Below are 23,501 nucleotides of genomic sequence, written 5' to 3'. Positions count from 1 at the left end.
CAGATGAATGGCAGCCCTTCTAGCAGATCTTGTACATTTGAGGGCAGGGAAGCCTCTTTAAGGAAAAGAACATTAGGGTGTAAGTATGAGATTACAGTTCTAGAAGGACAGGTGAATGATCGAAGGGCCTGAAGTTTATAGCTTCAGTAGTTTTGTGACTGTGTACCTAAATCACAGAGAGTTTCAACTTGAAAGACAGCACAAACCAGATATGACTCCAACCTCTGCCCCTCGTTGACTGGGTGAGCCTATGTAGTGGTTTGAATAAAAATGTCCCCTCTAGGCTCTTAGGGAGTGGCACTCTTAGGAGATGTGTCCTTGTTGTTGTAGATGTGATCTTGTGTCACTGGGGTTAGGCTTTGAGGTTTCAGAAGCTCAAGCCAGGCTCAGTGTGCTGTGGGCTGTCTTCCTGTACGGTGTGAATATGTGTGGCTCCCTTGGCTAATAAATAAAGCAGCACTGGCCTATGGCAGGGCAGGATGGAGCCAGGCAGGAAAATCCAAGAGTCATGGTGAAAGGAGAGTCAGGGAAGATACCGAACTGCAGTCCAAGGAGCAACATGCCATGAAATATGTGGCAATACATAGATAAATCAAAGTGGGTTAATTTAAGATGAAAGAGGTAGCTAGCAAGAAGCCTGCCATAGGCCATACTGTTGGTAATTAAGATAAGCCCCTGAATGATCATTTTATAAGCAGCTATGGGACTTTGGGGCCGGGTGGGACCAGAGAAACTTCTGCTACACCAGTGTCACCCTCTCTTCCTGCTGCCTGCCAATCCAGATATAGAACTCTGGGCTCCTTCTCCAGCACCATGTCTGTCTGCATGCCACCATGCTCTCTGCCATGATGACAATGAGTTAAACCTCTGAACTGTGAGCCAGCCCCAATTAAATGTTTTCATTTATAAGAGTTGCCATGGTCATGGTGTCTCTTCACAGCAACAGAAGTCCTAACTAAGACAGTCTAGGTAAGTTTTTTCTTGGCTTTAAAACTTTCCTCTGTAAAGCATGAGCAATCACACCAGAAAGACTGTGCAGGCTAAATGAGACACATGGTTGAGAGTGTACACACACACACACACACACACACACACACACACACACGTTAGGTGGGCATGTGGACTATACATCTTCTCTGTCCCTCTCCAGTGCAGGTCCATTAATTGAATGGACTGACAGCAGAAAAGTCAGAGGCCTGAAGGAGCCTCTTAGGGAGGAGATGGTAGGCAAGATTCAGAGACAATCAGATCTTCTTAGCACATCAGCAAGATTCCTGCTTCAGGAACTCTTACATCTGAGCAAGCTCCAGCAAACCTATCTTGCATGCTCTGTGTGGGACCTGGCTTTGTCCCAGGATTTTGAAAAGCACAGATTCCCAAGTACCTGTGTAATGTGCTGTGCACATTTTCAGCCAAAGGCCCATCAGAGTCCATATAAAGGCCTTTGGTCAGACTTAACCTGGAATTTGCAGCACTTCCTAGGTGTCCTGATTCAGCTCCTCCCTGCTGCTCTCTGAATCCCTGATCCTTGCTAAGAGTTGATCAGGGAGGCCTGGCCCAAGGGGTATAGGTGCTCTGCTTCCTTGAAGTACCTTGCGAAGGGAGGATGTGAGAACTCCATGAAGCATATGGAGGTTCTCCTTTGTCTAAGGGCACAGCACCCCATGGGCCGCTTTGAAAGCAACATGGTTTCAATCTTTGCCTTACTTCTCACCCCTCCTGATGAATGACCCAACACGGAGAAGGGTACAGGGGATATCTCCGCTCACACCTAGTGTCAGAGAAGAAGAGTCCAAGCCAGGAACGCTCCTGGGCTTTCCTGTTCCTACTCCGTTTCGATAATATCCTCTCTGCTCTTGCTCTTTTGGTCTAACTCAAAGCTAAAGGGTCTGTTTGAATTGCCAAGGCAATGCCGCTTTCCATCGCCCTTTCTTTTCCCTCCACGCAGACCTCTCCGCCCTGGAAGAGGCTGGGCTATTTTCCTGCTCACTGTTCTGTTCATGAACGCTTTGATTAGAGAGGTCTGATCCCCTGAAAGCCACAAAACAAGTTAAACAAGGCAGGAAAATTCCTGCGCAGCTGGAGCCCCACCAAACCACGGGAAACCCTGAATTTCTTGTGGCTTGCTCAAGGTAGTCTGGGGCAGGCACCAGTCCCTCTGCAAAGCTCCACCTCTGCACCTGGCGCTCCTGGGTTGCTAGGGCACAGTGGGCGTGGTAGGAGGGAGGCAGTCTTGTCACGCCCTCCCGCCCGCTGCTCTAAGCTGGTCCCAGTAATTGGTCTCATTAGTTCTCTGACCGGAGCCATCCCACCGTGCAGATCCCGGAGCGCTGTCATCCGCTTAGCGCCCTCGCACCACCCGCGCTCCCTCCCTGCCACCGCTGCCGCCACCGCCGTCACCTGCATTGTCGCCTCTGCTCTCCTCCCGCGCCCAGGGCATGCTCCGAGGTCCAGCACCCGGCCTAGGCAGTGGCCAGGCTCTCGACCAGTCTGCGGAGACATGAGGTGCTGCCTGCGGGCCGCCCTGGTCCTGGGGCTGCTGCGCATTTACCTGGGTGAGTGGCGAGGGCCCGGGAGGATGGGTGTTGGCGCTTCCTAGGGAAACACGGAGACTGAGGCTGCACTGTCCAGTTGCAGACTATGGGGAGAGGGCAGCCTTCCAGCTGCGAGGCAGGGCGATAGGACACTCCATGGGTGCTTCTCCAGAGGCTGAGAGGCGGCATCCCGGCAGACTGGGATGTTTTGGCTCCTGGAGGCTAGGGGGCTGATTTACTGGCTGCCCTGGCAAGGCAGGAAGTGTGACCTTGGCCGGCACACTACCCCTCTTCGAGCTCTTTGATGGGGTGGGATTGTCCTTCACCTTGATTCTAGGTGCCTGACATAAAATGTGTCCCTGAAAAGCTTGAACCTAGCCCAAGCATACCGTCACCAGGTACCCCAGGGAGGAAGTCCCTGCAGAACCCCTCTTTCATTCGCTGGGTCCAGACAGCGACTTTGCTAGTGTGAAGCTCCCTCGAGGTGTCTATTTGTCTTCATTCTTTTCCTAGCCCAGGCCAACTTTGCCCCTCACTTCTTTGACAATGGAGTGGGCAGCACCAACGGTAACATGGCACTGTTCAGCATCCCCGAAGACACTCCTGTAGGTAAGAAAGTAGCCTTGGCTGCAGCCATCCCGGGTCTCCGAGGGAGTTTTCCCAGGGGAAACTCATCTCCCTAGAACTCAAGGGCAAGACTCATGACTCCTCACAGCCTATGGCACACTGGTGCCACATGGTATGAGCTCCCATGGGTTCTCTGTTTGTACTCTGAATACCCCAGGGTAACAGCAAGGAAGGAGGCCAAGGCTGTCATGGTGACCTAAATTGGACCCCTCCTGGAGACCAGGATGAAGACTTAAAGATGGGGTGGGCTGACTCCCTCTGAAGCATAGTTGTGAGGTGCCTGCTACTTTTTAGGGTGTGACCTTGAGCAAATATATTTACCTCCACAAACCTACTTTAAAACCACCCAAGAACTTCCAACTAAGAGATGTGCAGAGTAGCAGGTAGAAGGAGAGAGGGAAAGTTAACACCCTGTACTTTACCTTGTCAAGGTTTACCTAGCTCCTGGATATTTCTGAATTCAGAAATCCCCTAAGAGCCAGACCCTCCTCCAAACAACTACACTTTACTCCTGATCCCAGGGACCCCTCCAGCTTCCGCTTCCCAGAGAGAATTCATTCCAGGCAGAGGGAAAGTCACTACAGTTAGACACCTCCTCTCCAGGCTGTATTACAGATGGCAATCTGTAAAGTGGCTGGTAATAACATCTGATAACTTTAGAGACTTAAGATAACGCAGAAAGCAGCCAGCAGGGGTGAGGCCTGGTTGGGCTGTCGCCATGGCCCTGAGTATTTACAAAGGAATCTCTAGCTCTAAGCATCTGATATTTTCAGGAAAAGTTGGGTCCCAGGTTCCAGATATTCCCTTTGTCTCCTTCCAGGTTCTCATGTGTACACCCTAAATGGGACTGACCCCGAGGGAGACCCTCTCTCCTACCACATCAGCTTTGACCCCAGCACTAGAAGTGTCTTTTCTGTTGATCCTAATTGTGGAAACATCACCCTGGTGGAAGAGCTGGACAGAGAGGTACAGGAGAAAATTGGGGCTATTGCTTCTTAGTACTCGGAACCTCTGTGCTGCTCTCTGTGGGAGAGGGGGTGAAGGAGGGGTGATCCCTACACTCCAGCTCTTCCCCTAGACCAGTCACACTAGCAAAGATTTCTTTAACCTCTCAATGGCAGCTCTCAGCCTTGCTTGTTTTTAAAGCACATTCGACTAACAATCACAGCAAAACAAAATCAGTGCTTTGAAGTTTCTGAAAGAGCCCCCCTCAGAGTAGGTTTTTAAGCCTGACCTTGGAGGAGCCTCACAAACCACGGGGACTTCCGCAGGCGAGGCGAGAGAGGGGCTGAGAGAGTGAGTGCATCTGAGTGTGGGACACCCCTGGTTCTGGGTACTTCTGAACAGCAGAATGATGGGGAATAGGTGCCCTTTCTCTCCACTTGCCTACATAACTCAGCCTTGGCCCTGGGGCTATGGCTATTTCTGGTAACCACAGCAAACCCCACTGACCACAGGTGAGTGGAGAGGACAGGAGGGGCACTGGGGGGAATGACTGCTCTCAGCACTGTGGTGAGGATTTTGTAGTGGAGGCAGACTGCTGCCAGCACACTGCCCTGCATATCTATAGATCTGGTGACCTCCTCAAAATGCCACCAACACTTAGGGACACTATGAACATGGACCACTGCCAAACCCTGGACTTTAGAGAGGTGCAGAGAAATAGGGGAGGGGAAGGGAAAAGAGAAGTGAGGACCACTCCTCTCTTGAGTATGCCAGAGTTGCCCCTCCCCTTTCTCTAGCAGGGCAACATCTGTTGGAGACACAAGGAACCCTCTGCATCTATAAGAGCTCTGGACACACTGAGCCCTTCTAAATAAGGTCTCAAGCTTGGCAGGGGGGAGCTTCACAGGCCTTGCACACTATCACAGTCTTGTTCAGCTCCTGGGCTCCTCAAAACAGCCTTCTCTGACAGGGCTACAGCTTAGCACAGCCTCCAGTCTAAGCTGCTCCCAGCTTGTCACTCAATCTCTTTGCTTCACAGAAGGAAGATGAGATCGAAGCCATCATCAGCATTTCCGATGGCCTGAACCTGGTGAGTCAGCCTTCATCATCTATGCCTGAACGGGGCATGATTCCTCTTCCAGCAGTGGCACTCCCTGAACAAAACAAGCCAGGGACCGTGCAAGCCTCTCCACATTTAAGGGCACAGTCAGGCTATAGGTGAAGGAAGAAAAGGGATAAGCGGAGATCATGGCCTCCCAGCTTCGCTTCACATGGGTCTCACCTACACCACACATCTTCTCAAACCTGTCTACTCATTCCCCATCTGCCAGCTTCTGCTTCTGGCTCTTGGCCCGGGGGAGCCAGGTGTTCTCTCTCACTTCTCCCCCACTCCCACAGCCACTACTTTCTGCCAGTCACTTCGGTGTGGATGTGGTTACAACAGGCCCCAGGGGCTCCCTGACCACCCAATCTGCATTCAGAGGGCTGTCAAGGCTTTCACTGTGAGACATAGACCTGGCTGCTCTCCAGTTGTGAAAGCGCTGACAGCTGGCCCTCCCGTCCCTCAGGATGAAATCCAAGTTGCCCTGCAAGGCCGCCCTGTCAGGTACCATCTGCCTCTCCTAACTCTTCTCCCCCATCCATCCTGCCAACCATCCAGACAGACTCTCGGTCTCTGCTCTGAATTCCTTTTGTGTCCATCTCTTCTTTCCTTTGCACATTGACCCCAGCTTCCTGGTTCATGGTTCATTTCTGCTCTTCCCTCTGACAAACTTGGGCAGGGTTGGTACCTCTAGTTTCAGAGGCTCCCAGGTGTCTACCACCACAACTCAGGATACTTGCAGGACCTCTGGCCACAGCATTCAGCATGAAAGACACATTGATTGGTAGAGGTCACAGGCAAAGACTTTCTCAGGTGGTTCTATTTAGAGCATTGCTCTCAGGACTGTATATTATATCGCCATTCTAATGGTATCTCTATGTGTTGATTTCTCCCCATGTCAAAGCCACTATGGTCCCTGAAAACGTCCCGTTAAATAGTCCTCTGTCTCTAGGGTGAAACGAAGTGCTTGTCATCAAAGGGTTGCTGAACAATATTTGTTGCATGAATAAACAAAAGCAGGATGGAAAGGAGGAGACAGAGACAGAGACAGAGAAGGACAGAGAGAGAGAGAGAGAGAGAGAGAGAGAGAGAGAGAGAGAGAGAGAAATAGTAGAAGACATCTTTTCAACCTCCCAAGGTCTTCCTGCTCCTGCTCCGACCCTGACTCTTCTGCTCCTCAGGTGGCCGAGAAAGCCGTGATACTGGTGACAGACGCCAATGATGAGGCGCCCAGGTTCATCCAGGAGCCTTACATTGTGCTGGTTCCAGAGGTGAGTGAGGGGCCCCAGGCAGGGACAAAGCTCCCACAAGGGTCCCTGGCCTGATCCCAAGGCTGCCCCTATGACTTGTGCAGAGGACCAGAGCCCTGGGTGTAGTATAGCTATCTGTTACTCACTGCACCCGTTTGCTATTTTTAACGTAATTGTAACTGCTTGCTTATTGTAGAAATGTTAAATGCATTTTAAAGTCATTCTCAGCCTCCTAGTTTGAGATTTCACTAGATTTCTCTCTATTTCCTTTCAATATTTTTCTGTGTGTGGTTATAGGGTTTTTATTCTTTTTGTGTGATGTAACTGTGATTCTTAAAATATGCTCTCTGTATCCTGTTTCTTCATTTCATTACAATGTAAGAATTTTGTTATTTTGATCCTTCATTGTCAGGCTTAGGTAATTAGCATCATTTTGATAGCTTCTATCAAGTGAACTGCCATCATAAACTGATGGAACCCAAGAATCCATTATTTGGATATTTAAGCTTTAAATTTCTACTGTCACAAGAAACATCAACCTTTAAGCACAGCTTGAAAAAGTATTCACTTGTTTATTGTATGTGTATGTGACTGTATGTGTACCATGTGCATACACAGGCCAGAAGAGGGGGTCAAGTAGTAGTTCCCTGAAACTGGAACTACTGATGGTTGTGAGCTGCCATGTGGGTGCTGGAAACTGAACCCAGGTCCACTTCAAGAACAACAAGGGTTCTAAACCACTGAACTATTTTTCCTACCCCACACAGACATGATTTTCCCCTTTAATTTTCTTTTTATTGTTGTTTTTCACTTTTTTGTTTTATTTTTCAAGACAGGGTTTCTCTGTGTAGCCCTGGCTGTCCTGGAACTCGATCTGTAGACCAGGCTGGTCTTGGATGCAGAGATCTGCCTCTGCCTCTTGAGTGCTGAGATTCAAGCATACACCACCACCGCTGGGTTTCCACTTTTAATTTTGCTTGTTTTTGAGCTAAAGGTGGTGACACACCTCTGTAATCTTATTACTTGGGAGGCAAGAGTAACACAAAAACCAAAAGGTTCTGGTTTTTTGTTTTTGAGACAGCTTCACTATGTAGAAAGGATGGCTTTGAATTCTGCTCCTCCTGTCTCCACCTGAGACCCTTAGTGTCCAGGCTGGGAGTACAGTTCCATGGAACAAAATTGCCAGTAATGCTTGGGGCTCTGAATTTGCCCCCTACTATAAAAAGAATCCTTAAGATAGAGTGAAAAAAAAAATGAAGTTACTGTACTGACTTGCTCACAAGAATGTTTTATTATTTGTTTTTATGAGCGTAAGTGCTTTTCCTGAATGCATATCTGTGCACCGCATATGTGTAGTGCCTGAAGAGATCAGAGTTACAGATGGTTATGATCTGGCATGTGGGTGCGGAGAACTGAACCCGGGTCCTCTGAAAGAGCAGCTGTCACTCATTTCTTACCTTACCAAAGTACTTTACTAAAAGGTCACTTTGTTTGTCCTCTGCTCTATGATGCAAGAGAGCAATTGTCTCCATCCTGATGGTTTGCTAAGGGGCCACTCAGGGAGTTTTGTGGGTAAAGGTATTTGCCAACAAGCTTGACCATCTGAGTTTGATCCCCAAGACCCACAAGGTGGAAGGAGAGAATCTGACCTGCATACTAGAGGCTGTGGCATGTGTGCAAGTACACACACACACACACACACACACACACACACACACACACACCTCAGAAAGCAGGTCTTCTACATCAGTGATGGATTTTTGCTGTAAACTGTCCTCTGGTGATCCTGAATATACCCATGTTTATGGGCTGTGTCATTGTTTGTAAATTACAATTTCATATTTAAAACCTTTAGCTCTTAGTTTTGGCTAAGTTGCCTAGTTTGTACCTCTCACTCCCCCTTTAGGACAGCCTCTCTCTTCTTGGCCCCCCTTCCCTCCCTTTCCCATGTATCCACTCCCTCAGCTCCTGTCTGTCCCTGTCTCTCTCCGTTCTTGTTGCTGAGTGCTTTGTCACCACTGTTCAGTCACCCTGCCGTTCCCTCTGATCCATGGCCCCCACGCCTCTGCTTCCTGCACCATCCTGTCACTGACCCTTTTCTGTCTGTAACCCCTCAGAACACACCTGCTGGAAGCAGCATCTTTAAGGTACACGCGGAGGACAAGGACACAGGCTCTGGAGGGAGTGTCACCTACTTCCTACAGGTAAGATAGGACACACAGATGCAACCAGGGTCTTGAGATGGAGAGGACACCTGGGTGCCCTCCATTTCCATCACCAGCTAGCATGTCCCCCATGCCTGCCAGTGTCTCTGTTCTCAATGGTACCCGACAGGGATGAAGACCAGAAGGAGACAGATGACCTCTTCTCCTAGTAGGCCCAATTTGGCTTCCTCTAAGATGGCCTAGACCCTCTCTCTCTCTTTAGGATTATGGGACCCTCAGCTCTCTGCTTTTCCCACCCTTTTCCCTAAAGAATTTCTGGACACTTAGCACCCACGTAGGATGTAAGAAATCCATTTAGGACTCAAACGGTCTATAGGAAAAAAAAAAGAGAAGAGACCATGCCAAATAAGATAGCTGGGGTGCTCCAGCCCCCACTCTCATCCCTCTATTGCTGTGTTGGCAAAAAATGGGGGCTTCTCCCCTGAGCCACTGCCTTCTCCTGCTCTCCCAGGAGCCTCTGTCCATCCTCGAATGGCAACGGCTGCTGTTCTTTGTAACACATCCTATTCTTTCCATATTTGCTCACCTGCCCTCAGATTCTCAAGGCAACACAGCCTTGTGGCTAACATGACAAGTTCTAGAGAAATCCTCTGAATTCATAAAAACTAGAGAAGAACCCTTCCAACCCTTCCCCCACAACACACACTGACCACTCACATTCCTTCAACATGTTCCTTAACTCTTCTGCTGGGAGTGAGAAGCATTGCTTGCTCAACCATCATGAGGATTAAACATGTGTAAAGCTCCAATTGCAGTATCTGGAGTCTATTTATTTCCTGACCTTCCCCAACTGGAAGAGCCCCTGAGCACCTTAGCAGAGGCAAGTACTTTTACAGCCTGTTCCTGGTCACCCACCATCCTGTCAGACACTACTTATAATCACCACAGCCATTTTTACCTGGTCTGGTTTGAAGGTCCACAGATCTCTCTCTTTCGCTACTACACTTAAGACCCAGCTTCAACCAAATCAGAACACTGTGAGTGTTTCTTCCTGCTACCAGCCTGCAGGCTTTGCTGGGAGGGAGAAAGCTGGTTTTGCCTGAAGGTACAGAAATCCTGAGCAAAGCCTTTGTTGATGGAAAATTCTGAGTTCAGACAGGCAAGACACTTGAACTTGGAATCTAAGCCTGGGAGCTAGGGTTCCTGGGATAAAGGTCAATGACTCCTTCAGTTGGTAGTGTGAGAACTCCTGGAATGGCCTAGGTGCTCCCTGAGTTCAGCTGCTCCCCAATTTTACAGAACCCACACTCCTCCACGTTCACCATGGACCGCCACAGTGGTGTGCTGCGTCTCCAGACTGGAGCCACACTGGACTATGAGAAGTCGAGGGCTCATTTCATCACTGTGGTCGCCAAGGTAACAAAGATCTAGGGGGAGCATCCAGTGGTAATTTCATCCTTTGCTAGGTTGGAGCTCAGTGAGGTTCTATGAAGGAGTGGGTATTTTCAAGAGCAAGAGACACAATGTGGGCAAGGCGGGGGAGGGGAGGGCAGGAGGCAGCTGCTTGGAATCTTTCCTGCCTGAACACATTTTCCAGGAAGGCTGGTGTTTCTAGGCTAGAGGGGCCACATTTCCTTCTCGTGGATGTCATATGACTCCCTAGAAACTTAAGTTAGGTCCCTTCATGAGGGAGGGAACCATGACACAGATATGTATCCCTCTCACAACCTCTGGCTCCTCTCTCTCCAGACAGAGTGGCTCATGCTACCCTTTCCTGCTGTGTGATCAGCTGTCTGTCCTCTCTGAACTCGGTTCCCCAAGTGCCAGCTTCTGAAGCCTAATGAAGTTCCTTACTTCAGTTTAGGAAGCACATAGTTGGGAGTTGGGAATGAGGAGGCTCTCAGCCAAATCTTTTGCCCCAGGGAGAAGGAAAACCCAGCTGTCCCATTAGACCTACTGGGTTCTTTAGCAGGAAGCCCCCTTTCAGATCACAGCTTGACTGTAAGCCACCCTTCTACATCCTGTACCAGGAGGACCCATGTCACATTCCTGGGACTCCATGGCCGCCATCATAGACTGGACATACGGAAGGTTCTTAGGAGCTGCTTGAGGCTTGGTTCTCAGCTAGGAATAGGAATTTCAGTCTGATTCTTTCTCCCTGGCACTAATCACACATAGAAAATGTACCTGGAGAGTTAATCCTGTGTCCAAAGAAACCAGTCAGACACCTGACACAAAGCCCCCCTGGGGTCATTTCTTTGGCATGCCCAACACCACTGAGAAAGGAGAAGGGACTCCAGAGATGCAAGAACAAGTAGACACTAAGAGGGGCCACGTGGCTTCACAACCAGGAGGTGGTAGGAGTATATTAAAGTGGAGCCTATCACCTAGAGGCCAGCTTGTCTTCACCTTCCTTCTCTGGCCTAATTCCTCCCCAGGATGGTGGAGGCAGGCTTCGAGGGGCTGATGTGGTATTCTCAGCCACCACCACAGTCACCGTTAATGTGGAAGATGTTCAGGATACAGCCCCGATGTTCGTGGGTACACCTTATTATGGTTATGTATACGAGGACACCCTTCCGGTGAGTGGCTGCACTGCCTACCCAGTGTTCCTTGTGTGACTCCCTGGGACTACCCTGAGGATGGCTGGATTCACCCCACACTAGCCGGTCTCCCCTCTGGGAGGCTGGCTAGGAGTCAGTCAGGAGGCCAAAAGTTTTTGGAGACTAATGCTTTGATCCTGGGGCCAGGGAGTGGCAAAGTTCATTCAGGTGGTTCCTTCAGCCTTGGGAGGACAGGTGTGGAGAGCCCTAAACAAGTCACAGCAGGGTCACCTTCTGGAGCCGCCCAAAACCTAGTCCTGAGAGCCATGATGCCTCCTGTCCATGGCGGGGCAGTGTTGGGTTAGGGGAGACACCCCATCACCATGGCCTTAGACAGCGGCTCCTGTTCTCCAAGGGCTCAGAGGTGCTGACAGTGGTTGCCATCGATGGAGACCGAGGCAAACCCAACCACATCCTCTACAGACTCTTGAACGGTAAGTGAGGGTAACTCTCTGCCACATCTCTGATTCTGTGCAACTGGATTCTGGTTTCCTCACCTATGGGACCAGGATGATAAGAAGCTGGGGGTGGGGCATGGGGGCTAATCTCCTCAGATGACAACTTTGCTCTGTGCTTACTTATTATTACATCCAGTGAGAGAGAACACCACAGGGTCCCAAGAGAAAATGTACACTCTTTTTGCCCCGGACATAGCTGCCAATGGCATGAGTAGCAACATGTCTCCCACATTCCGCATTTCTGTGTTTTGTTCTTGTTCTTTTCAGTTTGACTGGGGCAGATGACTGAACGACTTAGATGCAATGATGTTGTGGCATTTCTGTAATACTAGGCCTGTATGTAGAAAACAGGTACAAGGCTGATAGGTATTGACTACTTCTTGATTTTAGTCTAAGTCAGATGACTCTAGAATGTTCTACTACAGCTGGACAGCAGTCAAGCAGGCCACAGTGTCCCTGGGGTGGGCTCCATGGCCTCAGGAAACCAGGTCAGCACACCTGAAGCCTGATCCCAGATGAACTTACATCTGTAATGCACTACTCTTCCCCTAAGACATGCTGGTACATAGTCACCTTCCAGGAATTCAAATAAAAACATGCCCATAACCACCAAGACATCACTGTGTGGGGCTACTTTTCCAGGTGTCTTACCTGCCCACCACCTCTGAAACTGTCCTCCAGTTACAGTACGCTCATCCCCCATCCCACATCCCTCTCCTCTCCTTTACACCCTCTATCTCCTGTACCGTCTCCAAGCTTCTCTCTGTCCTTCTCCTCTTCCCTCCTTCCATTCTCCTCTATCTTTCTTTCTTATCTTCCTCTCTTCTTAGTTCTTCTTGTTCCTTTTACACACACACACACACACACACACACACACACACACACACACACACACTTTTATGTAGAAGAAAAAAGCACATGGGATGGATCCTGAGAGCTGGACAAAAGTTCAAGTCCAGATCTGTACTGGCTGAGGGACATTAGACAAGTTACTTGGCCCCTCTGAGACTCAGTTTCCTCCTTGGCAACACACAGATGGTTGACAGGAGGGTTACATTCTATAAGGAGCTCTTTGTGAAATGTCAGAGGAGTGTGTGGCATGACTCCCACGCTACCTCCTATGACCTCGTGCTAAACTGCGCGATGTTTTTCTGTGACAGAGAGTGATGGAGTCTTCAAAATTAATGAGACATCTGGAGCCATCTCCGTCCTTCAGAGCCCTGCCCAGCTCCGGAGAGAGGTGTATGAGCTTCATGTGCAGGTGACACCTATTTGCTTGGCTTATTCCCCACCCCTACTCTTCAGTCCTGGAGAGCAACAAAAACTGACGAGACCCAAGGGCTCAGTCTGGGGAGGGGTTGAAATGTTACTCCAAGGAGCACCTACCCCAGGCTGCAGCAAACACTTGCAAAGAGAAACATGAGATCACACGCAGGGTTACTGAAAATGCAGAGGGAGCATCACTCCATGGGCTTGAGCCTGGACTCCATACAAATCGAGAGAGCTAGATGTATTGTAAGCAGCAGTGAGCTAGCAACATGAACACATACATTACTTTTGCTCGGATTGTGCATGTGGTCTGACCAGCTGCCTCGAGCGCCTATTTCTGTAACTTCCCAGCAGTGACGAAGTGTCCCTGGGACAGTGAGCAGGAGTAGACCCCTTTCTCTCCCAAGATGCTTTGAGTCCGGGTGTTCTGGGACAGCGACTGGAAGAAAACTAGGACAGGCATGGAGGGAATGAGATAGTCCCCTGAGAGGATGGTTGAGCCAGGAGAGGAGCTGCTGGCAACATCCACCACTGCAGAGCCTCAGAGGCTAAGGGTGAGGAGGAAGTGGGGAGCAGGTAGAAGAAATAGCGGGGACTGGAGAAGTCTATGAGAATGTGCCAAGAACTGACTCACATAACCAAGGAGCTGAGCCCTCTGACGCGAGGATGGTAGCTCCAGATGCGGTGTGGAAGTCTGTGTGAAGAATCTAACTGGGGATGGGTGAGAATTGAGTGGGGTGGGAAAGAGAGACAGCATGTAGGAGTAGGCCTACAGACAGGTGTGGAATGGGGTCTGGGAGGGTCATTTTAGAGCAGTGGTTCTCAACCTACAGGTCATGACCCCAAAGACCATTGGAAAACACAGATATTTGCATTATGATTCATAACAGCAGCAAAATTATAGTTATGAAGTAGCAATGAAACTAATTTTATGGTTGGGGATTACCACAACATGAGGAACTGTAATAAAGGGTTGTAGCGTTAGGAAGGTTAAGAACCACTACTCTAGAGCATCTTTTTAGAAGTATAACATACTCATCCAGCACAGGAAGGAGCCCCTGGAAAGGGGATATTTGTCACAAGTTCCGTGGGAGTGTCTATGATCACCCAGTCTTGGCTTTACAGCCTGTATTAGTTAACTAATGCTTCATGAGAAATCATCCCAAACTTAGTCTCCTAAAACAATATACAAGGGTAGGGAATCCAGGTTCAGCTTGACTGGATCTTGGATTCCAAGGTCATTCACATAGCTGCAATCAGAGATAGTCAGGGCTGGGATCTCATTGGAGGCTTGGATGGGGAAGGACTGGCTTTATGGCTCACTTGGTTTTTGGTATGACTCAGCTGTTTACTGGCTGTTGCCTATGGGTGGCTGTTAGCTTCTTATCTCCTAGCCTCTCTAGCATAGCTGCCTGCTTTGCGAACGCCTTGGGAAAGAGAAAGGCTGCTAGCAAAGTGAATTATAATCTCTAGTAATCTAACCACACTGCCAGTCAAAAGCAAGTTTTCAGGTCAGGCCATGCTTAAAGAGAGGAGTTGCAAGGGTATGAACACCAAGAGGAAAAGTTATTAAGCCCAATAACAGTCTGCGTGCCACACGGCCATAGCCATCGGTTCCCATCCTAGGTGACAGAGGTCAACTCTCCAGGAAGCCCAGGTGCTCAGGCCATGGTCCCAGTCACCATCAGGATTGTGGACCTCAACAACCATCCTCCAACCTTCTATGGAGAGAGTGGACCCCAGAACAAGTTTGAACTATCTATGTATGAACACCCACCCCAGGGGGAGATCCTTCGTGGACTCAAGATCACTGTCAATGACTCTGACCAGGTGTGTGGCTGTGCCCTTGAAATTGACTGGGGTCTGTGTCAGTGCTCAGTTTCAGTGAGAGGGTCCAGGCAAGTCACATATAAGTAAGAGATGATGGTGCAGCTGAGAGGTAGTGGAGGGATGGTAGTCAATCCCATACTATTTGCTTAGACATCAATAATCAGCTGCAAAGTAAAAGGCAGTCAAAGAATGGGTCCTCTGCATCTGACCTGACTGCACGTCTGTAAATGTCTTTGCCTCCTCCAGAGCCAGGCTGTGCTTATCTTTTACCTTGCTTAATTGTCATGCCCTGCTAATCTGATTCTTAATCAATTCACCATTATAGAGAAAGACTACTCACTGCTTAGGGTTAAGGGCATGTAAGGGCTCCTCAGCTAGCACAAATATATAACGTATTTCTATTCTTATTTATCTTCTATTTCCTCTCTTCAAACTCCATTGTCTAGGGAGCCAATGCCAAATTCAACTTACGGCTGGTGGGACCCGGAGGCATCTTCCGAGTCGTGCCACAAACTGTCCTGAATGAAGCCCAAGTCACCATCATAGTAGAGAACTCAGCCGCCATTGACTTTGAAAAGTCTAAGTTGTTAACCTTCAAGGTAGGTGGGGCATTGCCCTGCCCTGAATGGGAAGGCAGGGCTGGGAGTAGGCTATCTCACACCACTGCCTGAATTCAATGTGGGAGAACATTGTCATTCCCAGGCCTGAGTGGTTCCACTCCTTTCCCGCAGAGTCTCTGCCCATCCTGTGGGCATGTGGACAATAGGAGGTAGGTTGGGGTGAGGGGGGACATTACCTCGCCCCCAACACACACAGCTTCTGCAAAGTTCTCATAGCCTCATTCTTACTGAGGTACCAGCTTCTAAACCACCACTGGCTAAGGAATTTGAGAGCTGGGGAGTCAAGGGCATACTACCACTATAGTTTGCTGTGTTAACAGATGGAGAGAGAAACTGTGTGATTAACAAAATACAGGTTTCTCATGTGCCTTTAACATTTGTCATCTGTTCCAATAACAACCTTCACAGAAGTGGGGAAATACATTTTTGATGTCATTTATAATTATTTAAAACTATGAATATGTATAAATTATTTCTGTCATATATCAACATGTGAGTAATATATTAATTAAAAGGGAAAATAAGTACTTCAATAATATTATTTAACTCATCATTATTTATAATTCTATATACACACAGAGTGTGTAGCCAGCATCATGATAAAAAGTGAACTACTAAAAGTCTTTGTCTGAAGTTTGGAGTAAAAAGTAAAACACAAATAAAACACAAATGTCATCAACATGATTTAGCTCAATGTTTGGAATGATGCTATTCCAGACAAAGAGGAAATAAGAACCAAAAATTTTAGGAAGGAGGAGCTAAAAAGTATTATTATCTTCTTAGAAAAAACTCTAAGAAAAATGATTGAAAGACTATCATAAGTAAAGCAAAGTCACAGCACAAAGTTAGCACTCTACTGCAACAGCTTTCTTAGGGACTGAGAGGAGGTGGAAGAGAATGGGAATGCAGTGGAATAAAAGACACTTTTGCAAAAGTAATTAATGCAACATTATTAGGAACTGCCTTAATGGGAAACATGCAATACTTAAATGAAAAATGCAGATATTCCCGGTGGTATCTAAGGAAGGCAAGGCTAGGAAGGTGTTCCTGCCTTCAAAAAATGCTAATCTCCCTAAGTTGGTTTGTTGTTGTTGTTAAGACAGAACCTTGTCATGTATCCCAGGAGGATCTGGATTTCACGGTATAGCTCCAACTCACAGTCCTCCTGCCTCTGCCTCCTGAGTACTGGGATAATAGGCACGCGCTGCCATGTCTAGTCAAGCCAAATTACCTCTGACCTAGAATTTCCTTTGGTGAGAAAACTTGATAGGATTATACTGGTTTGTATCTGGAGAAATCAATTTATCAGAACAGCTGGAAACTCGGATGAGAAAGGAATATGTAGATCTGTAGAACAGACAACCACAGTAGCGATCCCAGGCCTGGGTACAGTGGAAATGGCAAGAACACTAGAAGGGCAGACTCACAGGGAGAGGAGAGGAGGGACTGTGAAGATGGTAGCAGGGATGGCCCACAGGGAGCCAGAGTAAGCGCCGGATGCAGGCTGGGAGTGGTGACACATGGCCATAATCTTAGCACTCAGAAGGCTGAGGAAGAAAGCTTGTCAGTTAAAGCTGGAATTTGTAGTAAGACTCTGACACCAAAAAATGCAATGCCACAGCAACAAAAGACAGAGAGAGGAGCACACAGTTGCAGGACCATTGGGGGGGATAGGTGGTAGTGGGATCTTAGTGGGTAGCTGCCCTCCCAGTCAAGTGTGTTTCTCCATCTTCCTCCAGCTCCTGGCTATTGAAGTGAACACCCCGGAGAAGTTCAGTTCCACAGCAGACATTGTGATCCAGCTTCTGGACACCAATGATAATGTCCCCAAGTTCACCTCTCACTACTACATTGCCAGGATCCCAGAGAATGCTCCAGGGGGCTCCAATGTGGTGGCTGTCACAGTAGGTTGGGGGAATGGCTCACAAGGCCTATAGTCATTAGCTGTGATCTTTTTGTTTGTTTATTTGTTTGTTTTGTTTTTCAAGACAGAGTTTCTTTGTGTAGCCTTGATTGCCCTGGTACTAGCTTTATAGAGTAGGCTGGCCTCAAACTCAAGAGAGATCTATCCACCTCTGCCTCCTGAGTGCTGGGATTAAACATGTATGCCATCACTATCCAGCTGTTAGCTGTGACCTTGAATAAGCTCTTTGCCCTCTCTAACTTTCTGATTCTTTACTTAATGATAGTCTGTCTTTCCTCACTGTTATATACCTGAGGCCATATGAGGAAAGGGTCTTGTATCATGGCAAAAGGCACCGTCTCTTATAATTTGCTCATAAAGGATTATCTCATTCCCTTTGCCATGTGTTGTAGAAGCAAGTGGTGAGGCCAGTTCCTGCTAGTGATCGTGGAGATATATGTACAAACGCCAAGCACAGGGCCTGAGGTTCACTCCCCTCTCCTCCTCAGTTATGACAGAAGAACAGATGTCTTCCAGACATAAACCTTTTTGGTTTGCTCACATTTGCTACCTCCTTGAAGACAGCCAGGGCACAGAGCAACCCCCAGGCTACTTCTTCCCCAGCGGGACACACTCCAGGCTATGCCAGCTTTCCATTGCAAGCTGCCTTCAGCTACAGGAACTACCACTTGCCTCACCACAGTGCCGGTACCATTCATTAGGGTCTTCTTTTTTCCAGGCTGTGGATCCAGATACAGGGCCATGGGGCAAAGTCCAGTACTCCATCTATGGAACCGGGTCAGACCTGTGAGTAGATCCAGAACACCAGACAAAGCAGTTTATAAGGCTCTGGGTGAAGGGAGCCCCTGCTTAAGCAGGAGGGACCAGTGAAAGGATAAGAGCCAGCTGAGGGAGGTAAGCATCCCAGGGTACAGGGTAGAGAGGGGCAAGGAATGGAAGGAAGCCCTGGAGAGCCTGAGGCAGAGATAAGGGAGGTGACTGGAAAAGAAGAAGGCCTGGGGTGTTGGTGTTGACCTCAGAAGGCAGGTAAGCAGGGATAGGATGGGGTGGGAGTGGGGCCAGGGGTAAGGAGGACAGACTGCAGTTTGGATTGTTAAGCTCCATAGTTAACGGCTGGATCTGCCTCCTAGAGTCAGATCATAAGGATGGGGCAGGAGCAGGTGGGATGCTTGCAGAAGCTTCCCGATGTCTCACTGAGGACTTTTGGATGCATCTTATTACTGCAGGGTGTGTGTGTGTGTGTGTGTGTGTGTGTGTGTGTGTGTGTGTGTGTGTAGGTGTAGGCATGAACATGCATGGACAAGTGTGCATGAGCAACTGTGCTTTCTGCTTTCTGTGTCTGATAGATTCTTGATTCACCCATCAACTGGGCTTATCTACACTCAGCCCTGGGCCAGCATGGATGCTGAGGGCACTTCGAGGTACAACTTTTATGTGAAGGCAGAAGACATGGATGGGAGGTACAGCCTGGCTGAGGTGTTTGTCACTCTCTTGGATGTCAATGACCATTACCCTCAGTTTGTACAGAGCATCCAGGAAAAGACAATGGTGCTGGGAACCCCAGTGAAAATTGAGGTGGGTTTCAGAGGCAGCTGTGCACCCCTGACTGGGCCATGAGAATTTAACTTAAAATCAATGCATCCTAATAAGGGCACTAGGCTATATGGCACTATCCACAGCTTCTTTTCCACCCCAACTGGAAATCTTCCCTAGGAAAGAACACATCATCAATGAAACACCTGATGCTACAAAGCATGCTTTTCCACCTATACACTATCTTCTCAATGCAGAAAAGTCATACATTCTGAATCCCAACAGACATGCTTTGAATACCAGATATTCCCCTTCTACCTCATCTTGGACCAGCCACTTGGCATCCAAGCTTTCATCTTTGCATGTATAGTAAGGAGTCACCAACACCCACTCCACAGATTTCTGAGGGTGGAGCCTCATAACATCTGGTAGGGCCTAACGTAGACCATGGCTCAGAGTAGCACACACATTCAACTCTATATGCTCCAAATAGGATCAGACTCCTTTCCCATCAACCCAGAAAGCCCAACTTTATATACTGATTTATTTAGCTGATATTCACAGACATCTTCTCCAAGTGATCCTCTATCCCACCCCCAACCCTGCCCTGCCCAGGCTACGGACCAGGATGCAGAGGAGCCAAACAACTTGGTAGACTACTCCATCACCCATGCAGAGCCAGCCAATGTGTTTGACATTGATGCACACACAGGAGAGATCTGGCTCAAGAATTCCATCCACTCCTTGGAAGCTCTACACAACATCACACCCAGTGGGGACTACTCATGGTCTCTACAGGTACAGGCCAAGGACCGAGGCTCTCCATCTTTCAGCACAACAGCCTTACTCAAGATAGACATCACAGACACAGAGGTGAGTACAATGCTGTGGTCAGGAAAAGGGGGCACAGGGAAACTTGTGCCAAAGGATACTGAGTCCTGTCAAGGACTTTCTGTGAAATCAAACCCCTAGCCTTGGGAATCAAGTTGAAATTCTACCTTCAATATTAGTAGTGTGACTCTAGGCTTTCTAAGCCTCCATTACCTCTCTTGTGTTAGAAGGTAAAAGTAAACTCATTATATGTAGTTATCAGCTTGGTGTCTGGCAGGAATTCATTAAACACGAAGTTCCTGGTTCATTTTGGTTTATGGTCCTCCCTGTAACCAAAGACAAGCGGTATTCTGTTATTTCAAGGAAAGATTCCAGGAGTTTGGAATCTGCAGGAGGCTACTGTGATCTGTCTCGGTTCATTTTGCCTGAGGTTCTCAAAGGGACGCCTTGGTGCAGGATGTTTAAACCTGTCAGGCGTAGGGAAGCTCACACAACCACTGTCCTCCAGGGAAGAGGAGGAAGCAGTGGACACAGGGTGTGGCTTTCTCTTCCAGACGCTGTCCCGAGGCTCCATGGCTGCCTTCCTGATACAGACCAAGGACAATCCCATGAAGGCTGTGGGGGTGTTGGCTGGAGTCATGGCCATTGTTGTGGCCATAACTGTCCTCATCTCCACAGCCACCTTCTGGCGTAACAAGAAGTCCAACAAGGTCCTGCCTGTGAGGCGTGTGCTCCATAGACGGCCCAGCCCTGCACCCCACACAGTTCGAATAGAGTGGCTCAAATTCAGGAGAGCCAAGGCTGCTACCAAATTCATACTCAAAGAGGATCCTCCCAATGAGAACTGCAATAACAGCAGGGCAGGAATCACAGTGCCCCCCAGAGCTCCAGCTCTACCACCACCCCCCAAAATGGCATCCAGTACAGTGGCCCAACAGACAGTGCCTACTGTCTCTGGATCCCTCACCTCACAGCCACCCCAACAATTACCCAAGCCCAAGCCCTTAGGGGGCCCCATTCAGTCCTCTCTGGTCTCTGAGCTCAAGCAAAAGTTTGAGAAGAAGAGTCTAGACAACAAGGCTTACTTCTAGAGTGTGTGCCATGATTCTTCTCTTCCCTTCCCCCAGTACTGATCCTCAAGGTCACTTCTATTTTGTATAATGTTGTAACCCCATATACAGGGCTCTGCAAAGGGCTTTGGGCAAAAGAGTACTCAGATGGGATGCAGTTGGCAGCTACAGGCCCGCTACCCAAATCCTTGGCACAGCTACAAGGCTTTCTATTCCTCAGAGACTAGAAGCCCACAGGGAGTCAAGTCCGTGTGTTTCTACTCACCAATCCTAGACCCCATAGACATTGGAACCCCACTGGGACCTTGTCATCCTTAGTTGAGAAGTAGGGCCCAGACCACAGGTGACAAGACTGACAAGGATCTAGATCCTGAAGCTTCAGATAACAGCAGGTTAATGGAGGTTGGTCCTCAGCTAAAGCTGAAAGTCCGTGAGCTCTGTGGGCTATAGAAAGGGGCCAAAATGCTCTGAAAACTCATGCTAACTATTTAACTAGATGCAATAGAACTTGCATCTAGAAAAGACTGTGCTCCAAACATGTAAGTGTAAGGTGAGCTTTTCTAAGAGTGAGAGCAGATGTCTCCAGGCTGGCTTGAAGAGACAGGGCAAGACGGTAGTTGGATATCAGGCCTGAGCTCAGGGAAGACTTATATGTTGATCCAGTTCTTCTCAAATCACATGACCGTAGAGATACTGTTTAAACTCTAATTGTCTTCTTCCTTGTCTGTAAAATGAAGCAAGTAAACCCTAAAAAAAAAACAATGACTCTGAAGGCTTTCACCAAGTGCAGAACAGCATGATTACAAAGTATTTGTCCTAAGCCAGTTCTCTGGCTACACTTCATCCAGAAAGTATTAGCCCCTTCAGCAGCTCCACCAAGTGTCCCCAGGAGGGACTATACTGAGACTGGGGACAATCACCGTCCTAGACAGCCACAGTCTGATCATGGATTTCCCTGGACTCACACAACTTTCCCTCCACAACTGTCATCCCTCACCCCATGTCACTCTCAAAGAAGCAAAGTCAGGCAGTAATATCCAGTGCAAGTCTGTTTTGCTGACACAGAGAAATGAGTCTCCCAGGGTGCTTTGCTCCATGAACACAGTGGATCGTAGCAGGCATCTAGTCTGAGAGCTCCTGGTCCACACCATTTTTCTCTAGTTGGGACACACACATGTGATAATCTTACAGGAGAGAAATCCTGCAAGCTGCCATGGTTAATACACAGAGGTTCTGTTGTCCTCTGAAGAACTCTTTAAGGAAATTTAGATATGTACACTCTGTGAAGCCCTCTAGAATTCCGAGGTTTCTGATGTGATCAGATTGTATGAACATGTGGCTTTCTTGTTCTGTGTTCTGAGGTGTCACACAGATGTGCTAGTATGCAGAGTTCTCACCTGTAGATCTGCAGTCACTGGCCTATGCAGTATTGAGGTATGTCCATAAAAGTCCAGCTGGGAAGGCACTATCTAGCCCATGTTTCAGGAAAGTGCTGGGCTGGATCATGTTTCCCACTCCAGGGAGTTCATCCTATAATACGCATGTAGTCAAACTCTTTTGTAAGTGGTAAATAAAATCCATCGTTCAAAGGATAAACTGACCTCCTGGTTCTCTTGTATTCTGTTTACTGACTTGTGGAGACCAATATCACTGACCCCATAGCTCATTCAGCGGGGGATGCTATTCATTACCTCCATTCTGACACTGAGGGAGACTGAAACATTTTGTCTAAATTGTCTGTCTACATCTTAATTTCAATACCTTTGCAGACCTTGTCTTGTCCTGGACTTAAATTCTATTTTTTTTTAATCTAGAAGGATCCAATCAGGATTGCTTGTAGGAAGAAATAGGTGTGAAGCATGGGCTAATGACCCCTAAAGCAGTCCAGGAGGGGCAGGATTTGTAAGGTCTCAGGTGGGCATGATGCCAGAAAAGCCGTTTATTTCTGGCAATGTGGTAGTAAAGACCTTTGGACTGGAAGTTTTGTTCAGCACTGTGGTCCTTAGAAGGAAGATGGGTTTGTAGCCAAACTCAGGATCTTGACCCAAGGAGAGCCAGTCTTGGAAATGATCATGGAAGGGGAAAGGGCCTAGTAGCCAACATCAGCCACTGGAAGAGAGGAGGATAGAGTCAAACAAGACCAGAAAACGTGGTCAGCACTGAAGAAGACCCTGTCAGTGGGGTGAGGCCTCCAAGACCCACAGCATGAGGAAATGGCAAGCTGAAGGGCAGCCTACTCTAGCATACTGAGATAGGTCCAGATCTAGTCTGCCTTGATGATAGGTTTTCAAGTCAGTAGGTGGGAGGGAGACAGGAACAGCTACTGAGAATACTATCTATTGGTTAAATTATTAAGGCCACTCCACATAGTTAAAAGGGAGGCTTATTTTGTGAGGTAACTTACAAATGAAGAGATAGGTTGTAGGGTCTGGCAAAGGTATCACGCAGTCCGGTGGTGTTCTCTGGAGAACTCTGCTCAGTCTACCTCCTGCATCCAGTGTCCCAGAACCAAGAGAGAGACCTCCTCTCCATCCTGGGTCTTCAGCTTCCTCCTCTACCCCGCCTTGTGGGCGTGACCATTATTGAAGCCTCAATGGGGGTTGGAACTTCCAGGCCAGTGCTGGGATGGCTATCCACTACAACTATCCTCTTTCCAAAGCCTACTAATGGAGCATTAGCCTCATGTGCAATCAGTAGGGGTATCTGAAGCCATTTTTCTGTCCCTGTGAACTTGGACTCA

The 23,501-nt window shown here is 48.3% G+C and overlaps 1 protein-coding gene across 2 annotated transcripts; it reads left to right on the top strand.

Annotated features, from left to right (window-relative positions):
- Positions 1–2,144: 2,144 nt before the first annotated feature.
- On the top strand, positions 2,145–22,332 carry Cdhr1 (cadherin related family member 1). 2 transcript variants are annotated; one of them, XM_036199181.1, is made up of 17 exons: positions 2,145–2,555; positions 3,048–3,143; positions 3,982–4,127; positions 5,146–5,196; positions 6,390–6,479; positions 8,576–8,662; positions 9,923–10,039; positions 11,062–11,205; positions 11,582–11,660; positions 12,845–12,945; positions 14,580–14,783; positions 15,230–15,382; positions 17,143–17,307; positions 18,046–18,113; positions 18,674–18,902; positions 19,476–19,733; positions 20,246–22,332. In XM_036199181.1, the coding sequence occupies exons 1-17, from the start codon at positions 2,501–2,503 to the stop codon at positions 20,780–20,782; spliced, it is 2,580 nt and encodes an 859-aa protein (XP_036055074.1). In that variant the 5' UTR covers positions 2,145–2,500; the 3' UTR covers positions 20,783–22,332. The 2 variants fall into 2 exon arrangements, with proteins under 2 accessions (XP_036055074.1, XP_036055075.1); XM_036199182.1 differs by lacking the exon at positions 3,048–3,143.
- The last annotated feature ends 1,169 nt before the right edge of the window (positions 22,333–23,501 follow it).

Source organism: Onychomys torridus, chromosome 9 (genome assembly GCF_903995425.1).
Source record: "Onychomys torridus chromosome 9, mOncTor1.1, whole genome shotgun sequence".
In the NCBI taxonomy this organism is placed as follows: domain Eukaryota; kingdom Metazoa; phylum Chordata; class Mammalia; order Rodentia; family Cricetidae; genus Onychomys; species Onychomys torridus.
This window is presented reverse-complemented; position numbering and strand designations above follow the sequence as displayed.